The sequence below is a fragment of the Antechinus flavipes genome, chromosome 3, assembly GCF_016432865.1.
Source record: "Antechinus flavipes isolate AdamAnt ecotype Samford, QLD, Australia chromosome 3, AdamAnt_v2, whole genome shotgun sequence".
NCBI lineage: Eukaryota > Metazoa > Chordata > Mammalia > Dasyuromorphia > Dasyuridae > Antechinus > Antechinus flavipes.
In genome coordinates, this window is record NC_067400.1 from 89,044,383 (window position 1) to 89,060,587 (window position 16,205).

Consider the following 16,205-nt stretch of genomic DNA (forward strand, 5'->3'; position numbering starts at 1 on the left):
TTTAGCAAGTACTTAACCAATTTCAGAAAGAACTTAAAATTACATACGTAATAGTCAACCCAAACTATTTGATATGATACTGTGTGACTCACTTGTCATAAAGAAGAATACATGAACTCAAAAAATATCTTAAGAAATGTAAGATTAGTAGATGTGAAAGTATTCTATAAAATATTATGCGACATATAATGCTAAATATTTTAGTTAAGCTGCATTACCTTCTATAACATGTTTATGTTCTTCATCTTTATCATCTGTTCCATCACTGTATTTTGAAATAAAAAGGCAAATATTAATAAAACTTTAACCAGTAATATACAAAGTCAGTTCCAAAACACATGAATGTGAAAATGGTAAGGTACACAATGTTTAAAAAAAGAAATCAAGAAACAATTAAAAGGAAGCTTTGCTTCTCACACCATTTCATGTTAAATCTGCCAATGGATTCCAAAGGATAAGTAATCAGTGACTTAGAAATCCTACCTTAAATATAAAAATATCCAAGTAATTTTAGACATATAATTCAAATACAAAAATAGTCTACAATAGTAGTTTTAAATATAAGCTCTTAAAAGACAAGACTTGAGTTCACTTAGGTGCTTAGTAATTCATGCCATGAAGATTTATGCAGGCATTCAATACATAATAACATTAATATTTCTCTTTAAAGTTCATTTTTCTTATACTTGAGATCATCCCTACCAAATAAAACCCACATGAACTGAAGACAAAAAAAAAAAAAAAAAAAGAAAAAGAAAACAGAAATTCTGTAGGAAGCAAGCTCTTCTTTAGGAAATAATAATTGATAGATTAAAAAGAGTAAGCAGAGCATGCAAAAAATTAACTTACTTTATAATTAGATGTCATTCACACTTGATATAGCCATATCTCACCAAATATAAGTTCATTAGGCAATATCATGCCAAGATTAGGAGAAAAGGATGTTGATATTTATGTGCATGGGTAACACACATTCATTTATAAGTATAATTTCATGCATTAGTGATGAAAAACTCATCTGTTTAAATTTCTGGACTAGACCAACCTGTCTGATGTTGGAAAGGATAAATTCTCCTCATACATATCTCCTTCTAAACCAAGACTGCTCCAGCTACTGCTGTTACCATTACTGCCAGAGAAGAAGAGAACAGAGCTGAACTAGAAAATGAACAGTAGATCTAAACAGATCCTGCCTTAATGTTAAGGCATTCAGAGTCTGTCCTTAATATACAATGAGAGGGAGAGGCAGAGGCAGGTAGGTGGCATCGTGGATTGAGCACTGGGCCTGGATTCAACAAGACCTGGTTCAAATTCTGCATCAGACTACATGACCCTGAACAAGTCATTTAGTCTCTGTTTGCCATAGTTTCTCAACTAGAAAATGAGGATAATAACAGCACTCACCTCAAAGTTGTGAGGATCAAATGAAATAATATTTATAAAGCACTCAGCAGTAGATACTATATAAAGGTTTATTCCTTCCTTCACCCCAACCCTCCAATAATATTTTGCCACTGTCAAAACTGACTGAAGTGTCAAGCAGACTGTGGCGGGGGGGTTTCCCCATTACTTGACACTTTTCCAGTGAATACAAATGACACATAATAGACCAGCAAATGAAAGAACTTTAAGTAACAGGTTCCATAGAGAACAAATACACTTCAGACAAATTTGTAAAAAAACAAAACAAAACAAAAAAAAAAAAAAAAAACCATCTTCAATGTAAGGATGGTTTGGAAAAGGTGGGGCAGCTACTAAGGTAATTTAAAGTAAAGACTCCTTTATGATATATTGTGCTGTTTATTTTTGATGCTGTTTATGTACTTTTATATAGACAGTACTGTAATTTATATAGTAAAAGTGCTGTAATTACAAAAGCAAACTTCAATTTCTATTTTACATGTAAATTAAGAGGTAAATGGTGACAATAGCATTTCCAGAGTAAAAGAAGTCTGATAAAAATGAAATCACAAATGAATGGAGCCCATCTAATAAACAATTACTGTAGTTTTCGGGTTGGCTAGTCTTTAATATGAAACAGATCATTTGTTACATCTACATGCCTGCTACCTAATAAAAAGTAAAAGAAAAAAATTTGCAGTGGCCATTTCTAAACAGTAAAATAATTGTATTCTAAAACTGCAGCAAAGCAACTTCAAACAAAATGGCAACTGCACTTAGAAATAAAATTAAAATGCAATTCCTTACAGAAACTTACAACATGCAACTTTAAAATTTGAGTAATTAAAATAATAATGTTAGTTTGCAATAAGCAGTTATAAAACATTACTCAATGTAAATGAGATTACAAAAGATATTACTTTAAATTACAAAAAATATTTCTAAATGTACTCTATTTCTAAAAACACAAATAGCTTACCATGTCTACATATTTAAATAAAGCTGCACAATTAATTCTGTAATCTGTAATTATTCTAAACCTTTCAAATTAGCTTTCTTGTAATTTTTAAGCAATTCTATTAACTTTCATCTGTCAATTGGTACTATAAAGAAGTATATACTACCATCATTGTATAATAAAAAAATGGTTCAATGCCAAGTATCATGGGGATACACTTCACACTTTTCCACCCTAAGTCGATCCTAAAGTTTCAAAAAGTTTCTTACGAGTTGTCCCACACAAAGCTAACTATAAGTTTTTACTTAATTAAAACCCTCATATTTTTCATGCTGGGCTACCCATCATATGTACTTGTATCAATGTTGTTTTTAATTTAATCTTTCCAATTTATTAGTTTCCATCCTAGATGTGTGTCATTCAAATAAAAAAAAAAACTAGATAAGCTTCCAGTTCCATTCAAAGTACTAATAAAACTGATGAATAAGAACCAATAATAAGAGGCTCTCTGGTACACCTCTGGAGATCTTCCTTATTTTTCACTGATATCTGTGAGCATCTTGTTCAAACATCTACAAGTCTACATGTCAAATGCCTTGCTCAAAATAAGTTGCCGTGCTTTCTAAAGATGACTAACAAGCAATATTACAAGAAATAAAGCCACATATGGAATGAATCCATTTTCTTATATGGCTTTAAGAAATAATAATGATTTTCACTGGTATAGTAAACTATAATCAGATACACCATTAGTATTCATTGGCTAAATTCAGTATCAATCAGACTTTTGGGGAATAAAGTGCTAAAATAAACATCAATATTTAAAAATGCAACTCAACTTCACTAGGGTTCATTTTGGCTGTGACTGAGAAATAAGTGAATATAAAAGGATTTATTAAATGTTTATTATTTAAGGTCCACTCCGAGGCTCTGTCTTTGACAGGAAAGTCTTTGGCTCAGAAAATTTATTTTATGAGATGTCTCAGCAATGCTTCTTTCATTCCTGAATCCACTCCTTATTCCCTAATGTTTTTCTATCTCTTCTACAGCAGCCTTTTCCTTCCCTTGCCCCCAGTTATCTGAACAATGAATATTAAAAAATAGTGAGCATAATTTTCTTATACAAATTTTATGTCTATATTACACAGTAATAGATTTTGAAATCCATACCTAACATCTGATGAAAAATAACAATTTTTAGAAGAGTTACAAAATGAAAGTACAGAAAGTACACTATTAAGAATGACAAAGTGGCAAGAGTCTGGGCCCAGAGTTTATTGAATCCATCAGTTTCTCAGGCAAACATCAAGAAACAATAGCATCAAGAGAGAAATTTTGTGTTGTAAATGAAAACCTATAAACATAAAATTTCAAAGTACTTCCATTTTTAGAATTATAATTGAATAAAATTACTGAAAAAAGATCAAACCAATAAAGAAATTATCTAAATGAAACATAAAATTCCTAGGAGAAATATGTGATTCTGAGAGGTATAATAATAAAAACAAAGAATAACTATTATTTACTATTTTATTTACTATTATTTTTACTATTTTTAACTATTTACTTATTTTTTACAATCTAGTGTCAAAAAGTATGTTTTAGTCAGTGTTTCATGGATTTTTAATCAGGAATATACTTTATGCAAGGTTATAAATGAAGAGAAATAAAATTTTAAAATATTACATAAACTATTATGGGAGAAGTTAGGTATGATACAAGCACCCTCTGCTGTTCAAAATCATATACTTGATTTTATAATGATTATAGTTTTGCAACTTGCATAATACAAAGGTAATGAGTCACTTGTCATTTAATAACTGAATTACAATAAGAACTTTTTTAAAAAGTCCTTTTAAAAAAAGATTGATTTGACCACTTTATATGTTAATTTGCAAACTTTTTCAGCTGACCTGCTTTATGAATTCTTTTTTTCCCATTTTCTTCTTCCTTCTAGCTCTAACTCTTTGATCCTATGAACAAAGGGTGCAGAGCGCTCATATGTATGTGCACGCATACACACGCATACACATATGGAAGAAAATTAGATTATTTGGTCTAGACTTATGATTTCATCAATAGGGAATTCCCAGTTTGGAAACTCCCTCCACAAATGTAAATAAGCCATTCATCTACAAATTATTGTTTTAAGAGTAGGGCACTGAGTTGACCCAAATACCCAGCTAATATTTGTCAGAGGAAGGACTTGAATTCAAGTCTTCCTTTCTCCAAGGCAGGACCCTTTAGTCATTATGTCTTGCTAGATTTTTAAAGTCTAGAAGGAGGCTTTTTAAAAGGTTAAAAAATATAAAAAGAATATAAATTTGTTAAACTTAAATTGTTGATATGGTAGAATTTATAGTATTTGCAGTTAATATTTATTTACAATTTTATGTCTTTTAAAGTTACTCAAATATAAAATCTTTTCTTTATATGTTCTCTAAAATATCTTTTACTATAACATTACCTAAATATGATAAAAACATTCTGTATTATAAAACTAATTAAATGAAGACAAATATTTCAATGCTGTTTTACTATTACACATTGCATATTTCACATCTAATTTCTTTGATTTATATAAAAATTAAACATTTTATCCTATATTATATTAATTGCTAAAATGGCACTTTTCACCTCATAGCACAAAAGTGATTCATGAGATTTTATTGTAATTACATGATTTGCTTGGTTATTACTAGTATTAGTACTACTAGTACTACTACTACTAATACTACTTCTACTATACTTGATTTTCTGAAGAACCCTTTACTCCACATAGTGCATTTCCTCTATTTTCAATAAATATTTGTTATAAGAAATAACACCATATTTAAAATTTGGAGACATCTTTGTCAACTACAAGGTAAAGATTTTCTATAATGAGCCTACAAGGAAGTATGTAGGGCCAAATAAACTAGATAATTATATGCAAATGCCAAATTTCAGTTACCTGTCACTGAGATGAAGAAAACTGCTGCTCTCGTCCTGATGGTCATCTTCGAAACTTAGATTAGACCAACTACTGTCATCACCAATACTCAGACTCATCTGCTGGCTACCAACAGAGTCAACTGACTGAAATCCTTCTTTTCCTATTGAACTAAACAGAAATTTGAATCAACATATCATTCATTCTATATTATATTTCTGCACCAAATCAATGATAAAATGAATAGAAATGCATAAACGCAAATGACTTGGGAAAGAACTGTCAAGCTTATCTAACTTATTATACTATTTCTGATATTAGGTCAATTCCTAATAACTTGAAGGATATACTCCAAGTACCTCTAACTTTACCTTAAAAGCTTTCTCTATAATTCATAAATTATCAAATTCCTTTTAAAATTAATTTCCGCTTTCTACCGGCAATACTAAACAGGATTTCTCACCTATAAAAGGAGGGGGGAAGGAGGAAGATTTGTCAGTCTAGATGATTTCTAGGATCTCTTTCTTCCATCTAATATTTTATAATTTCTGTTTTGTACTTCCAAGGTTTCTTCAATTATAATAGAGGAAGCTTTTCACTATTTTTCACTCATATTACCTTTTCCAAGCTTTATGAAGAAATAGTAAATATATTTTAAATTCTCCATAAATGTATGCTATGAATAATATCAGAACACCTAATAATGTAAAATATCTTAAACAATGTCATGTTTTAATAATTACTTCTCAATTCAAAGATTCCAAAATTTGGTAATGAAGTTCATTTTCACATAATAGTTCCTCTTATTTCATGACATTTTTTCATATGTTCTTACTAGCATCTGTCTTTTCTAAATGAAAGGATCATATTTTGGTTTTTTTTTGTTTTTTTAAATCTATTTGTACATGAAAGTCCTTTCATCCTTTTGATCATTTAATCTCCCTTCTCAAATTTTTTTCTGGTTCTGGTTTCTTTTGTATTCATGTATTAATTATTTTGTATAAGCAGAATACAACTTTTGTATTTTGTTTCTTATACATTTCTTATAAATACCTTACATTGTCCTGACATTTTAGCTAAAATGAACAGTGGATTGGCGGTTTCAAAGTAGAGCCAATAATGAGGGAGTTAGGCAGTATAGTGGATTGTGTTGACCTAGATTCAGGAAAACATGAATTCAAATTTGATTGAAGAAAATTATTAGCTATGTGATTCTGGCAATTCACATAATTTCAGTTTTCTCATCTGTAAAATAAGAGATGTTATAACAATAGCACTGACTTCCCTGGATTGTTGTGAGGATAAAATGAGATAATATTTGTAAAGCTCTCTGTAAACCTTATAGAACTATTTGAATAAGTTATTATTATTATTAACAATAATCATTATAACTGATATTTCAAAATATGATTTAAATTTTCTCTCTCTAAGTTACTTTGCCAACACTAAACTGAATATTCATAATTTTGTAACAACGTTCCTGAATATTTACATAAATCAGAGTTTCTCTCAAAAAATTAAAATTAATCTGTCAGATCAAGAGAGAGAAGAATAAGTAAAAAACCCAGCTGCTATAAGCTGTGCAATAAAACTACTTGTTATTTTTTAAAATTAGAACAGGAGGCTACTTTCTTTTCCCAAAAAAAACCAGAACCCATAAAAGCCCCTGCTACTGTACAAGCATGGGATAAAGATAGAGGACTATGGATAAAGAACACTATATATAGTGCCAATTTTTTTTAAAATATGGGTTAATTTCGATAAGTTATTTTTAATTCTATTTTAAAGGACTATTCTTTGAAGGAAGAAATCAATTCAAAATGTACTAACTATATAAACAAAAGATATAAGCCAAAATTTATTTTGCAAAAAATATGCTTATACTAGTAAGCCCTTATAATCAGCTCCCCTTTTCTTTTGCTTTTTTTTCACTGCTAGGGAGGATTTGAAAACAATTATTCTAAAAATATGCAAGCCAAGACATAATAACTTGTCCATAAAACTGAAACAATTTACAATGAATATAGAACTATAAACTGAAACACAAGCGTACCACAAAAGCTTACATTTGTCAAGTGTTTCTTCAGTTCTGATTTTTAAAGAAATTTTTCCATTAGAAAGGAATTAAAATAAGTCAAGAAACACTTATTCAGTACTTACTATATGCTGGTTGTAGGAGCCCAAAAATTAAAAATGTCACAGTTCCTGCCTTCGAGGACCTTACAATATACTAGTAGGTATGGCATGTTTACAAATGATAAATACGTATTACATAAAATGTGATAGGGTCAAAGAAGAGCTCAGAGAGTACTCTAAGAAAACATGGAAAATAATTTTCAGCTGGGGGATCAGGGATGGATTTGTGGCAAAATAGCAGCAAAATAGATCCCAGAAAATGAAACTGATTTTTTCAGGCAAAGACAAAAAGGGAATGTATTCTAGGCAATGAGGAATCTTGACATGCTATCTATCTCTCATGAGGGTGAAGGAAAGCATGAAGGTCAGGAAACACTTAATCTGATGTGACTAGAATATATATTAAGTAAAGGGAAGTAATATGAAATAAGGTTAAATCAGTAGGGAATTACCAGCATACTTTTAAGGTAAAGAAGAAAATTTTCTATTTTATTTTATAAACAATAGGATGCTTCTAAAGTTTTTTGAATAGGAGTGATTGTGTGAAGGATGTACCAGAAAAAGGACTGGTGGCAAAGAGACCAGATGATGAAACTATTAAAATAGTCTAGTCTATTTTGATAAAAATCTCAGAAGTTTTCTACTATATTTGGCCTTAGAAATATTATTGCTATTATTTCAAGCAGTAAAACAGTATCTACTACTTAAAACTGCCTCAGAACACATAATTGTTCCTTAAATCTTCTTAGAAAACTAAGTTTGTTCTCTCTTTTGACTCAAATTGTTATACTGTATATGTAATGCACATATATGTATGTATGTATCACATATATCTTCTACTTTTTCTATGTATGTCAACTAAGCCTCCAGTAAAGTGCAATTTCCTTGAAGGCAAAGTCAGTGATATTTTTCACCTTCATATCCTCAAAACTGAACACAGTGCCTTATACATTACTTTTAAAAAAAATTTCCTGAATTGAACTGAAACTGTTAAATAGAAAGCAGGAAAAAAAAAAAAAAAGTATTGCTGAATTGTAAAGTTCTAAGATATCAGAGAGAGCATCTTAACTCAATCTTTTTATCTAACAAAATTATGGAAAATTGGAGTTGGAAGAGACCTGAGACACTATCTAGACCAAGCTAATACAAACCAGAACAGGCATCCCTTCTACAAGATTCCCAAAAAAGACTGACCCAGGTTCTGCTTCAAGAACTAATTATATTGAGCAAGAACTCATCTTCCCAAAGCAATCCACTCCACTTTTCAGACAGTTCTAATTATGAGACACTTTCCCCCATCTTTTATGATCTATCTCTAGGGTCTAGCATGAAGAGGTTTTTCTTGGGAGTCATCTAATCCAATACCCTCATCTGAAGAAGGAAGACTTTAAGTGCTATTTCTGAAAATGAAGAAAACTTAAAAGCATCTCCAGTTTGGTTACCAAGAGTTTGGAGATCAAATTCCATTCTCCTCAATGCACTCCTCTAAGGGGAGAGCAGAATCCTCAGAAGGCAAAGTAGAGTGCCCATGACTCAGTATCTAGTACTATGCTCTGCACAAAGTAGGCACTTAATGTGCTCATTTTCAGATAAACCATTAAGAGATGGATTTCGAGGTGTAGAAGATGGTGTAGCAGGTGCAAATTCTTTTGCTAATTCTCTTTTGAGTTTTTTAGTTAATTTCCTTAGGTTCTGCTCTGAACTAATCTGGAGTGGTACTAGAGGAGTTGGTGGAGGGGTATGTGTATACATACATACACACACACACACACACACGGATATATATGTGTATATGTATACATATTATATTTAAGAAAAATATTATATATACACAAAATTTACCTGATGTTAACATTGTGACCAATGTTCATCATAGCTGAAGTCATTATTTCTGTGGTAAGGCTGTCAGCAAAGCTCACACCATCTTTTCCAATTCCACTATCAGCTGTCAGACTGGTATTACTTAGTTCTCTTTCTGCTTTTTCAATAGCTGCGGCAACTATCTTTTCAGCCAGCACCACCTTCTGTTCAAGATCAATATGGATTTTGGGAACATCAAGGTGAAAAAGTCTGGACTTCTGACAGCCAGGTACAAGTTTTGAATTAGGTACTGGCTTATTTCTAGTGGAGGACTCCTGTCCAAAAAAGTACTGTGATGATTTTCCCATGAAATCCTGGTGTTCTTTCAGGTTACAATACCTACAAGCTGTACCAGAAAATGGTGACAACTTTTCAGCATAAGTAAATCTATCAGCTGATTTTCTGTTTTTAGAAACTTGAAGAACTGCAGATTCCAAACTTATTTCTAAAGTGTCATCAACTATTTTTCTGGCATATTGCTCTATAGCTTGAATAATGCTGTCTCCATATCCATATTCATTTAAGCTGCTTGTGCTGTGGTAAAGTTTTTGTTTTGGAGAAGAAAGTTGAAGAGATTTAGGAAAAGCTGATTCAACATAAGTTCCCATATCTTCCTCACATGCAGATTTTTTATAAAGGCAAGAATCTGTTAAAGATTTTGGCAAGCCAACTGTGGACATTTTTAACTTTCTTGTGACATCCCGTGTTATGCTATAAGCAAGAGATTCTGAAAATTTTAACAACTCTGGACAATCGATTCTCTGTGTAAGTTTAGCCCTTTCATCATCTTGGTTTTCACAAAGATGATCTATATTTTTTTTGCCTTGTCCTTTTTTATCTATTTGATACTTATCTTTATTCAAGAATTTTAATAGTTCATTCTTACTGTTCATCTGTGAGCTTCGTACAGGGAATATTTTTCTATTATATTTAAGTTGAATTTTCCTAGCTGCTTGTTGCAGTCCTGATTTAATAGATCTATAAGCAAGTCGACTGGCATACTGATCCATTATTAACTCACTATTAGCACCTTCCCTTTTCAGAACTTGGATAATGTGACCAGCATATTCATCTGTCACACTTTCACAGCTGGGATACTTGGATGTCAGACCTGACATGAAGGAATTCTGAAATAAAGAATGGTTAAGTGGGTCAACTTCTCTTGGCCACTGTTCAGTCTGTATATTCCATTTCTCTTTTGAGTAACAGTCTCTCTCATCTCTTTTGAGACAAAGACTATCTACATGACAGTTATTCTTCTTTAGCCTCAGTAATTTACAATGTTTTGATTTTACCATTTTCTTAGCTTCTCTGATGACATTCCCAGCCACATCACCTGCATAGTCCTGTAAACACTGTAAAGTCTCATCTTTATTTACAAGTGCAGCATATCCAGATGTTTGAGATTGAACATTTAAATGAGATTTTATACTAGGTTCTTGGAAGCTTTTATCATGTAAATAGGAAGCAGCCATGTCAGTTGCCAAAGAAATTATATGTGTTGCTAAATTATTTGCATATTGAGCTGTTTTTTCTGAACACTCTGATTTCACATGCATTTCTGGATATTCTTCATCTTCACTGCTTTCAACTTCTTCTGAAAGAGACCTCATGAGTTTCAACATAAACTCTTCTTTTTCTATAGTGTTTTGTTCATTTTCAGATAAACCATTAAGAGATGGATTTCGAGGTGTAGAAGGTGGTGTAGCAGGTGCAAATTCTTTTGCTAATTCTCCTTTGAGTTTTTTAGTTAATTTCCTTAGGTTCTGCTCTGAACTAATCTGGAGTGGTACTAGAGGAGTTGGTGGAGGGGTATCAGGTATTATATTCCCATCTCTGATTTTTTGCTTATCTTCCACCTGCGAAATGTCTTCACCCGAAAGCACTGTAGGAGAGAAAGTATGAGCAGGAGAAAACCAGATTTCTTGTCCAAAAGGCAGAGGACCAAGCACAGTTTTACTTAGGTCATGTTTTTTCAGTGATTTGTCAAAAGGCTTTATTGAAACATCCATTGCCTCAGTGAGTTCCTCTATATTCTGTCCTTGGAATGTTATATCTGGACAAGGTGGTATTATAGCTGAAGAAATCTTGGGAGCCACGGATTCCTTATATTCTGGCACATAATCCTTTATTAATAAGGGCATATCCTGAGTAGACTGATATGGACCATCTTGAAAGTTGGTAACCTCATTCAGGGTCAACTGTGACTCCTCTTTAACAGCAGGCAAAAATTGTTTCTCTGTTGTTTCATGTTTCTTTACCAAACTAGGTACATCTTTTCTAAAGCTGTTTACACATGTTGGCATACCAGTACTATGTGCCACATTCTTATTATTTGATGCTACCAATGTGCTTTCATCTATGGAGTATTTTATAATATATTTAGATAGATGATCAGCAAAATAGTTTTTAGAGCTACTTTCACCATGCTGTAGAGATGCTCCATCATGTGTTAAAAGGATTTTTTCTTCTGCTTTACCCTTCTTTAAATAATCTGACAACTCTCCAACTCCTTTGGTAATTTTAGAGGTGGCAATTGCTTCATAAGTTTCAGTTACTATCATATCTACCATTGCTCCAGAGAAATTATTGATAGCTGATAGATCACAAGCTAATTCTGAACAATTATTAATTCCAATGTTATTTGTTAATTTAAGATCATCCTGATTATATGAAAACTCATAGTTATTTTCATTACTTGCATTATGTTTTGAAGACAGATAAATATTTTTAAGACAAGCTACTTCCTCTTCCTTATTTTTTGTCATAAAGGATGTCTGGGTGGAATCATTATTCATCTTATGACTATTATCTGATGGCAGATGAGAATTTAGCTGATATGTATTAGATGAAGTGTAATATCTGCCAAGAGCACTTCCTGCCAAGGGCACTGGTATAGAAGTTACAATACCAGAAGTACAAAACAAAGCCTGTTGTACTGTATATTCTTTTCTGTAGTCTTGTACTGGATTCGATGCTATCAGCATTTGATCATGACAAGTAGGAAAAGAAGCCGAGGTTTGTGTTGACTGCAACACACTTTCGGCACTAACATACTTGATGTTATCCATAGAGACACTAATTGCTGCTTTTGTGGTAAAAGTCACATCAACTTGTGACAGTTCAATGAATGCTTCCTGTATGACAGATTCAGACAAATCCTTTGCATATGACTTCACTACTTTGTCTTCATAATCAAAAGGACTGTTGTGTGTCCCTGTGGGTGTTGATGGATGGGAAAACTGGCATACTTCCATAAGGCCTTCAAAAATAAGTTCTTCAGCAAGGTCTGCAGCAAACCTGGCAGCAGTGTTAGTAAATATCTGCTTCTTGACAAAATGTAAATCTCGTAAAGCACTGGTTAGAGCATCACCAACCAGAAAGCTGGCCAAACCACAGATGGCACGCTGCTTCAGTGAAGATGCTCTCTGCCTTCCAATTTCATTAAACGCCATGTCAAAGACTGAAGATGTCAATTTCATTGCTAAGCTACAAAGTGCATTGGTACATGAAGAGACTCCCTTCTGTAAGTCTTTAAAAGCATAGCCAAAACTTTTTTCCACAAGGTCAGCAGCAAATTTCTGAATATTCTGCTTAATCATTAAAGATTTGTGTTTTGATCTTACTTTCCAATCAAGTTCCCTGGGTTTAAGATCTAGAGTGGATACAATACTATCAATGCAAGATTGATTTTCAGTGTATTTGGGGACAAACTGAGAATGAAAAACCGAGCCAAGTATTTCACATGATACATTGTTTGCATAATCAGAGTAAGCATGATAATAAATATTATCATGATTTTCATTAAACTTTTCTCCACTGACATCAATGTGGCAGTAGCACTCGGTAGTAGTACAGTTCCCCAGAGGACTGAAAGCTGAAGATCGAATGGGACTAAACAGACCACTGTCCTCTCCTGATGTCTTCACTGGACGAGGGGAGTCTGGGACATCATACAAATTACTGTAGGGAGATTCTGGTTTACGAGGAGTTGGTTTTCTTACATTAGCTGGGAGAGTGGGACGATCAAACTTGAATTTCTGAGGATTCATGGTAGTGGTAATGGAACAAGACTTCCCATGTTTGTGAACTCTTTTTTTGGATGGATTTCCTACAACAGGTTCCCATTTCAGTTGGCAAGAAGCATCTGAAGCTTGTTCTACCTCATCAAACTGATCAAAACTGTCAAAAAATTCACCTATTTCAGAATCTGAGTCTTCTATACCATCTTTCCCTACAGGAATCTTTGGCAACTCAAGTTTTGCTTTTAAGCTTTTTTGATACCCTTCTTCATCTAAAAAAATAACAGGGCTTGGGCTTGAACATTCTGATTCAGATGAATCAGCTGGAGAAGATGAAAATAGTGTTTTTTGTAATGTAACATTTATATCTGAAGGATGACATGACTTATACAAACTTCTTTGAGTCCAAGGTTCAGAAATAGAAGTTGTGACTGAATTTTTCACATTGGAAGGTCGCTCCTTAAATCCCCAAACATTAATTAGGGAAGATGAAGAAGACTTGGCCACTGACTTCTGTCTCATAGAGGTAATCAGGAACTCTGAATCACTGGCTTCTAAGCAGTGAGCAGGGATAGTCTGTGAAGCAGCATCACATTGGCTCTGCAATGTAGCAAAGCTTATTCCTAAAGCAAAAATAAAAGTATTCTTCAACAAAAAAATTAATTTGTCTTATACTACCTGCAATAAAATGTATATATATAAAAGATGAAAGATGAAAGGACAAAGGATGGAAGGAAGGGGAGGAGGGAGAAAAGGGAAGGAAGGAAGAAGGGAGGGAAGACTTTGTAACTTATACACTGCTTAACCAAAGTTTTCACCTTAAGTCATATGACATGACTGTTCAATATTCTACAATTCCTAAGTTGGAAGACTACTGGTTTTCCATTTGATGAGCAAAATCAGGGATGTAGTGGACACAGCTCATATCAGCTCAAGAAAGGTGATAGTTAAGTTTCTCATGTGAGTATTTACACCTCAAAAATTAGCACATGCTACAAATTAGGGTTTGATTGTTTTGCTGACTGTCCAGATTTAAGTGATAAAGAAAACTTAAATGTTTTATGCATTCATTACCCCTCCCCAGCAAGCTGGTTGTTAAACATTTGTTGATATACCATAGACTAAATAGATTTTGCAACAAAATTAAAATTTTGAAACTTGTGACATCACAAAAATTATGGACTCCACTAAGGAGTTGCAAATTTAGGGAAATACTTTTCTCAAGAGCAGGAAATATCACTATGTTAATCAGAGAAAACATTTTTTTAATGTTAATTATCCCTATAATGCTACCATCTAGCTCAAGAAAACACAACAGAAAACTTACCATCACTATGCATCTTGGAAGGTTCATCTTCATCTAACTGTTCAAATGCAGTGACAAAATCATCCTCAATAGAAGACACTGACTGATTAGTGTCATCATCATCTCCATGACATTTCTCCAGGTGACGTTTCTGGCGTAAGTATGTTTCCAAAGTATAGCGGATGCCTGTGGCATATTTGCTTAGTAGATTAAATACAAAATCAACTCTGAGTCGTGGGGATGTTGCTGGAGATACTTTCATTACACAAAGCACGCTAGAAAAATGATTCTTGGAGAAGATAATAGGAGATTAAAATATTATTTTCCAACATTTGTCTGTAATGAAAATCTAGAAATAATACATCTTAAAAGGGGAAAGATGCTAGCCAAATAGTAGCATTCTTGTCTGTTCCTGTCTGTTAATTTACATCATTTCTGTTTACTCCCCCTTTTTTTGAGAACTCACCTTCATTTCTCTTTTTTTTCTTTTATATCTTTATGTTTCCTCTCTATTCTTATCATCTATATAAAATGCTGCTAATCCTTCACACTCAATTAAAAACCTCTCCTCTTCCAGAGTCTCAAAACATCTCAAGAAGATTTTTCCTTGTCCATGGACATTATCATTTGTACCATTCAATAGAAATTATTTACTGTTTAAAAATAATTATCATGTTGCTATATTAAACTATCATTTATCTCTAGTACCATGATTAAATTTTTTATTGAGTTTTATAGATTGTTTCCCCAGCTGATCAAAGGCAGAAATGGTATCTTGTGTTTTTCTTCATCATCTAGCATGGTATTATGCATACAAGCAGACTTTATAGTTAGAATGAGTAGCCTCATCTATACAGCAGCAAAAAGCTGAGAAAGGATTCAGTTTCATGCCTTTTTGACTCGAAGGTCCTAAACTCTAAACACTTCAATACTGGGATGGAAGAGCTGGACAAATCTCAAATACAATTATGAGGTAAAATCAACAGGGCCTGACAGCTGATCAGACAAAAAGGTAAAGGAAAAACTCAATCACCCTGAGACTATAGAACAATGGTGTTATTAATAGAAAGACTGAACTCCTAAAAACAGATTTTTGAAACTGCTTCAGTTTAATATGTATTGGGTTTGAAATCCAGTAAGTAATTGGGAGGTAGATTTAGAGCTAAAAAAAAAAAAAAGCTAAGATCAGAGATACACATCTGAATTTGATCCATAAAGATACAAATTTAAGTTATGGAAAGTCAATTTCACTGAAAGATTAGAGGATTTCAATAAAGAGGAAGAAACAAAGAAGCAGTGGTAAAAAGAAAGAGGATGAAAACAAAAAAAGTGTGGTGTGGTAAAAAAGCAAAAAAGAAAGTTTTTTGAGACTAAAAAGATACTAAATGTCAAATCTTATAAAAATAAATAGCTTGCATGTATATAGAACTTTAAAATTTGCAAGGCACATTAGAAAAATTATCTCATTTGATCCTTAAAACAACCCTGAAAGATAGCTGCTATTATTATCCTCATTAAACAAAGATATACTCACTGCATTACAGATTAATTAAGAATAAAGAGTCTAGGACTTCCGGCCAAGATGGTGGA

General features: G+C 32.6%; 1 protein-coding gene across 2 annotated transcripts in view; it reads right to left on the reverse strand.

Annotated features, from left to right (window-relative positions):
• AKAP11 (A-kinase anchoring protein 11) overlaps nt 1-16,205 on the reverse strand; it is a 77,102-nt gene that overhangs the window by 7,458 nt on the left and 53,439 nt on the right. The window contains exons 7-11 of one of the 2 annotated variants that reach the window (XM_051983867.1): nt 14,637-14,904; nt 9,270-13,932; nt 5,313-5,462; nt 1,046-1,129; nt 219-265 (exon numbers count right to left, since the gene is read on the reverse strand). In XM_051983867.1, the coding sequence (XP_051839827.1) occupies nt 219-265; nt 1,046-1,129; nt 5,313-5,462; nt 9,270-13,932; nt 14,637-14,904 (5,212 nt within the window). The remainder of the gene's footprint in view (nt 1-218; nt 266-1,045; nt 1,130-5,312; nt 5,463-9,269; nt 13,933-14,636; nt 14,905-16,205) is intronic. The other variant, XM_051983868.1, reaches the window with a different exon arrangement.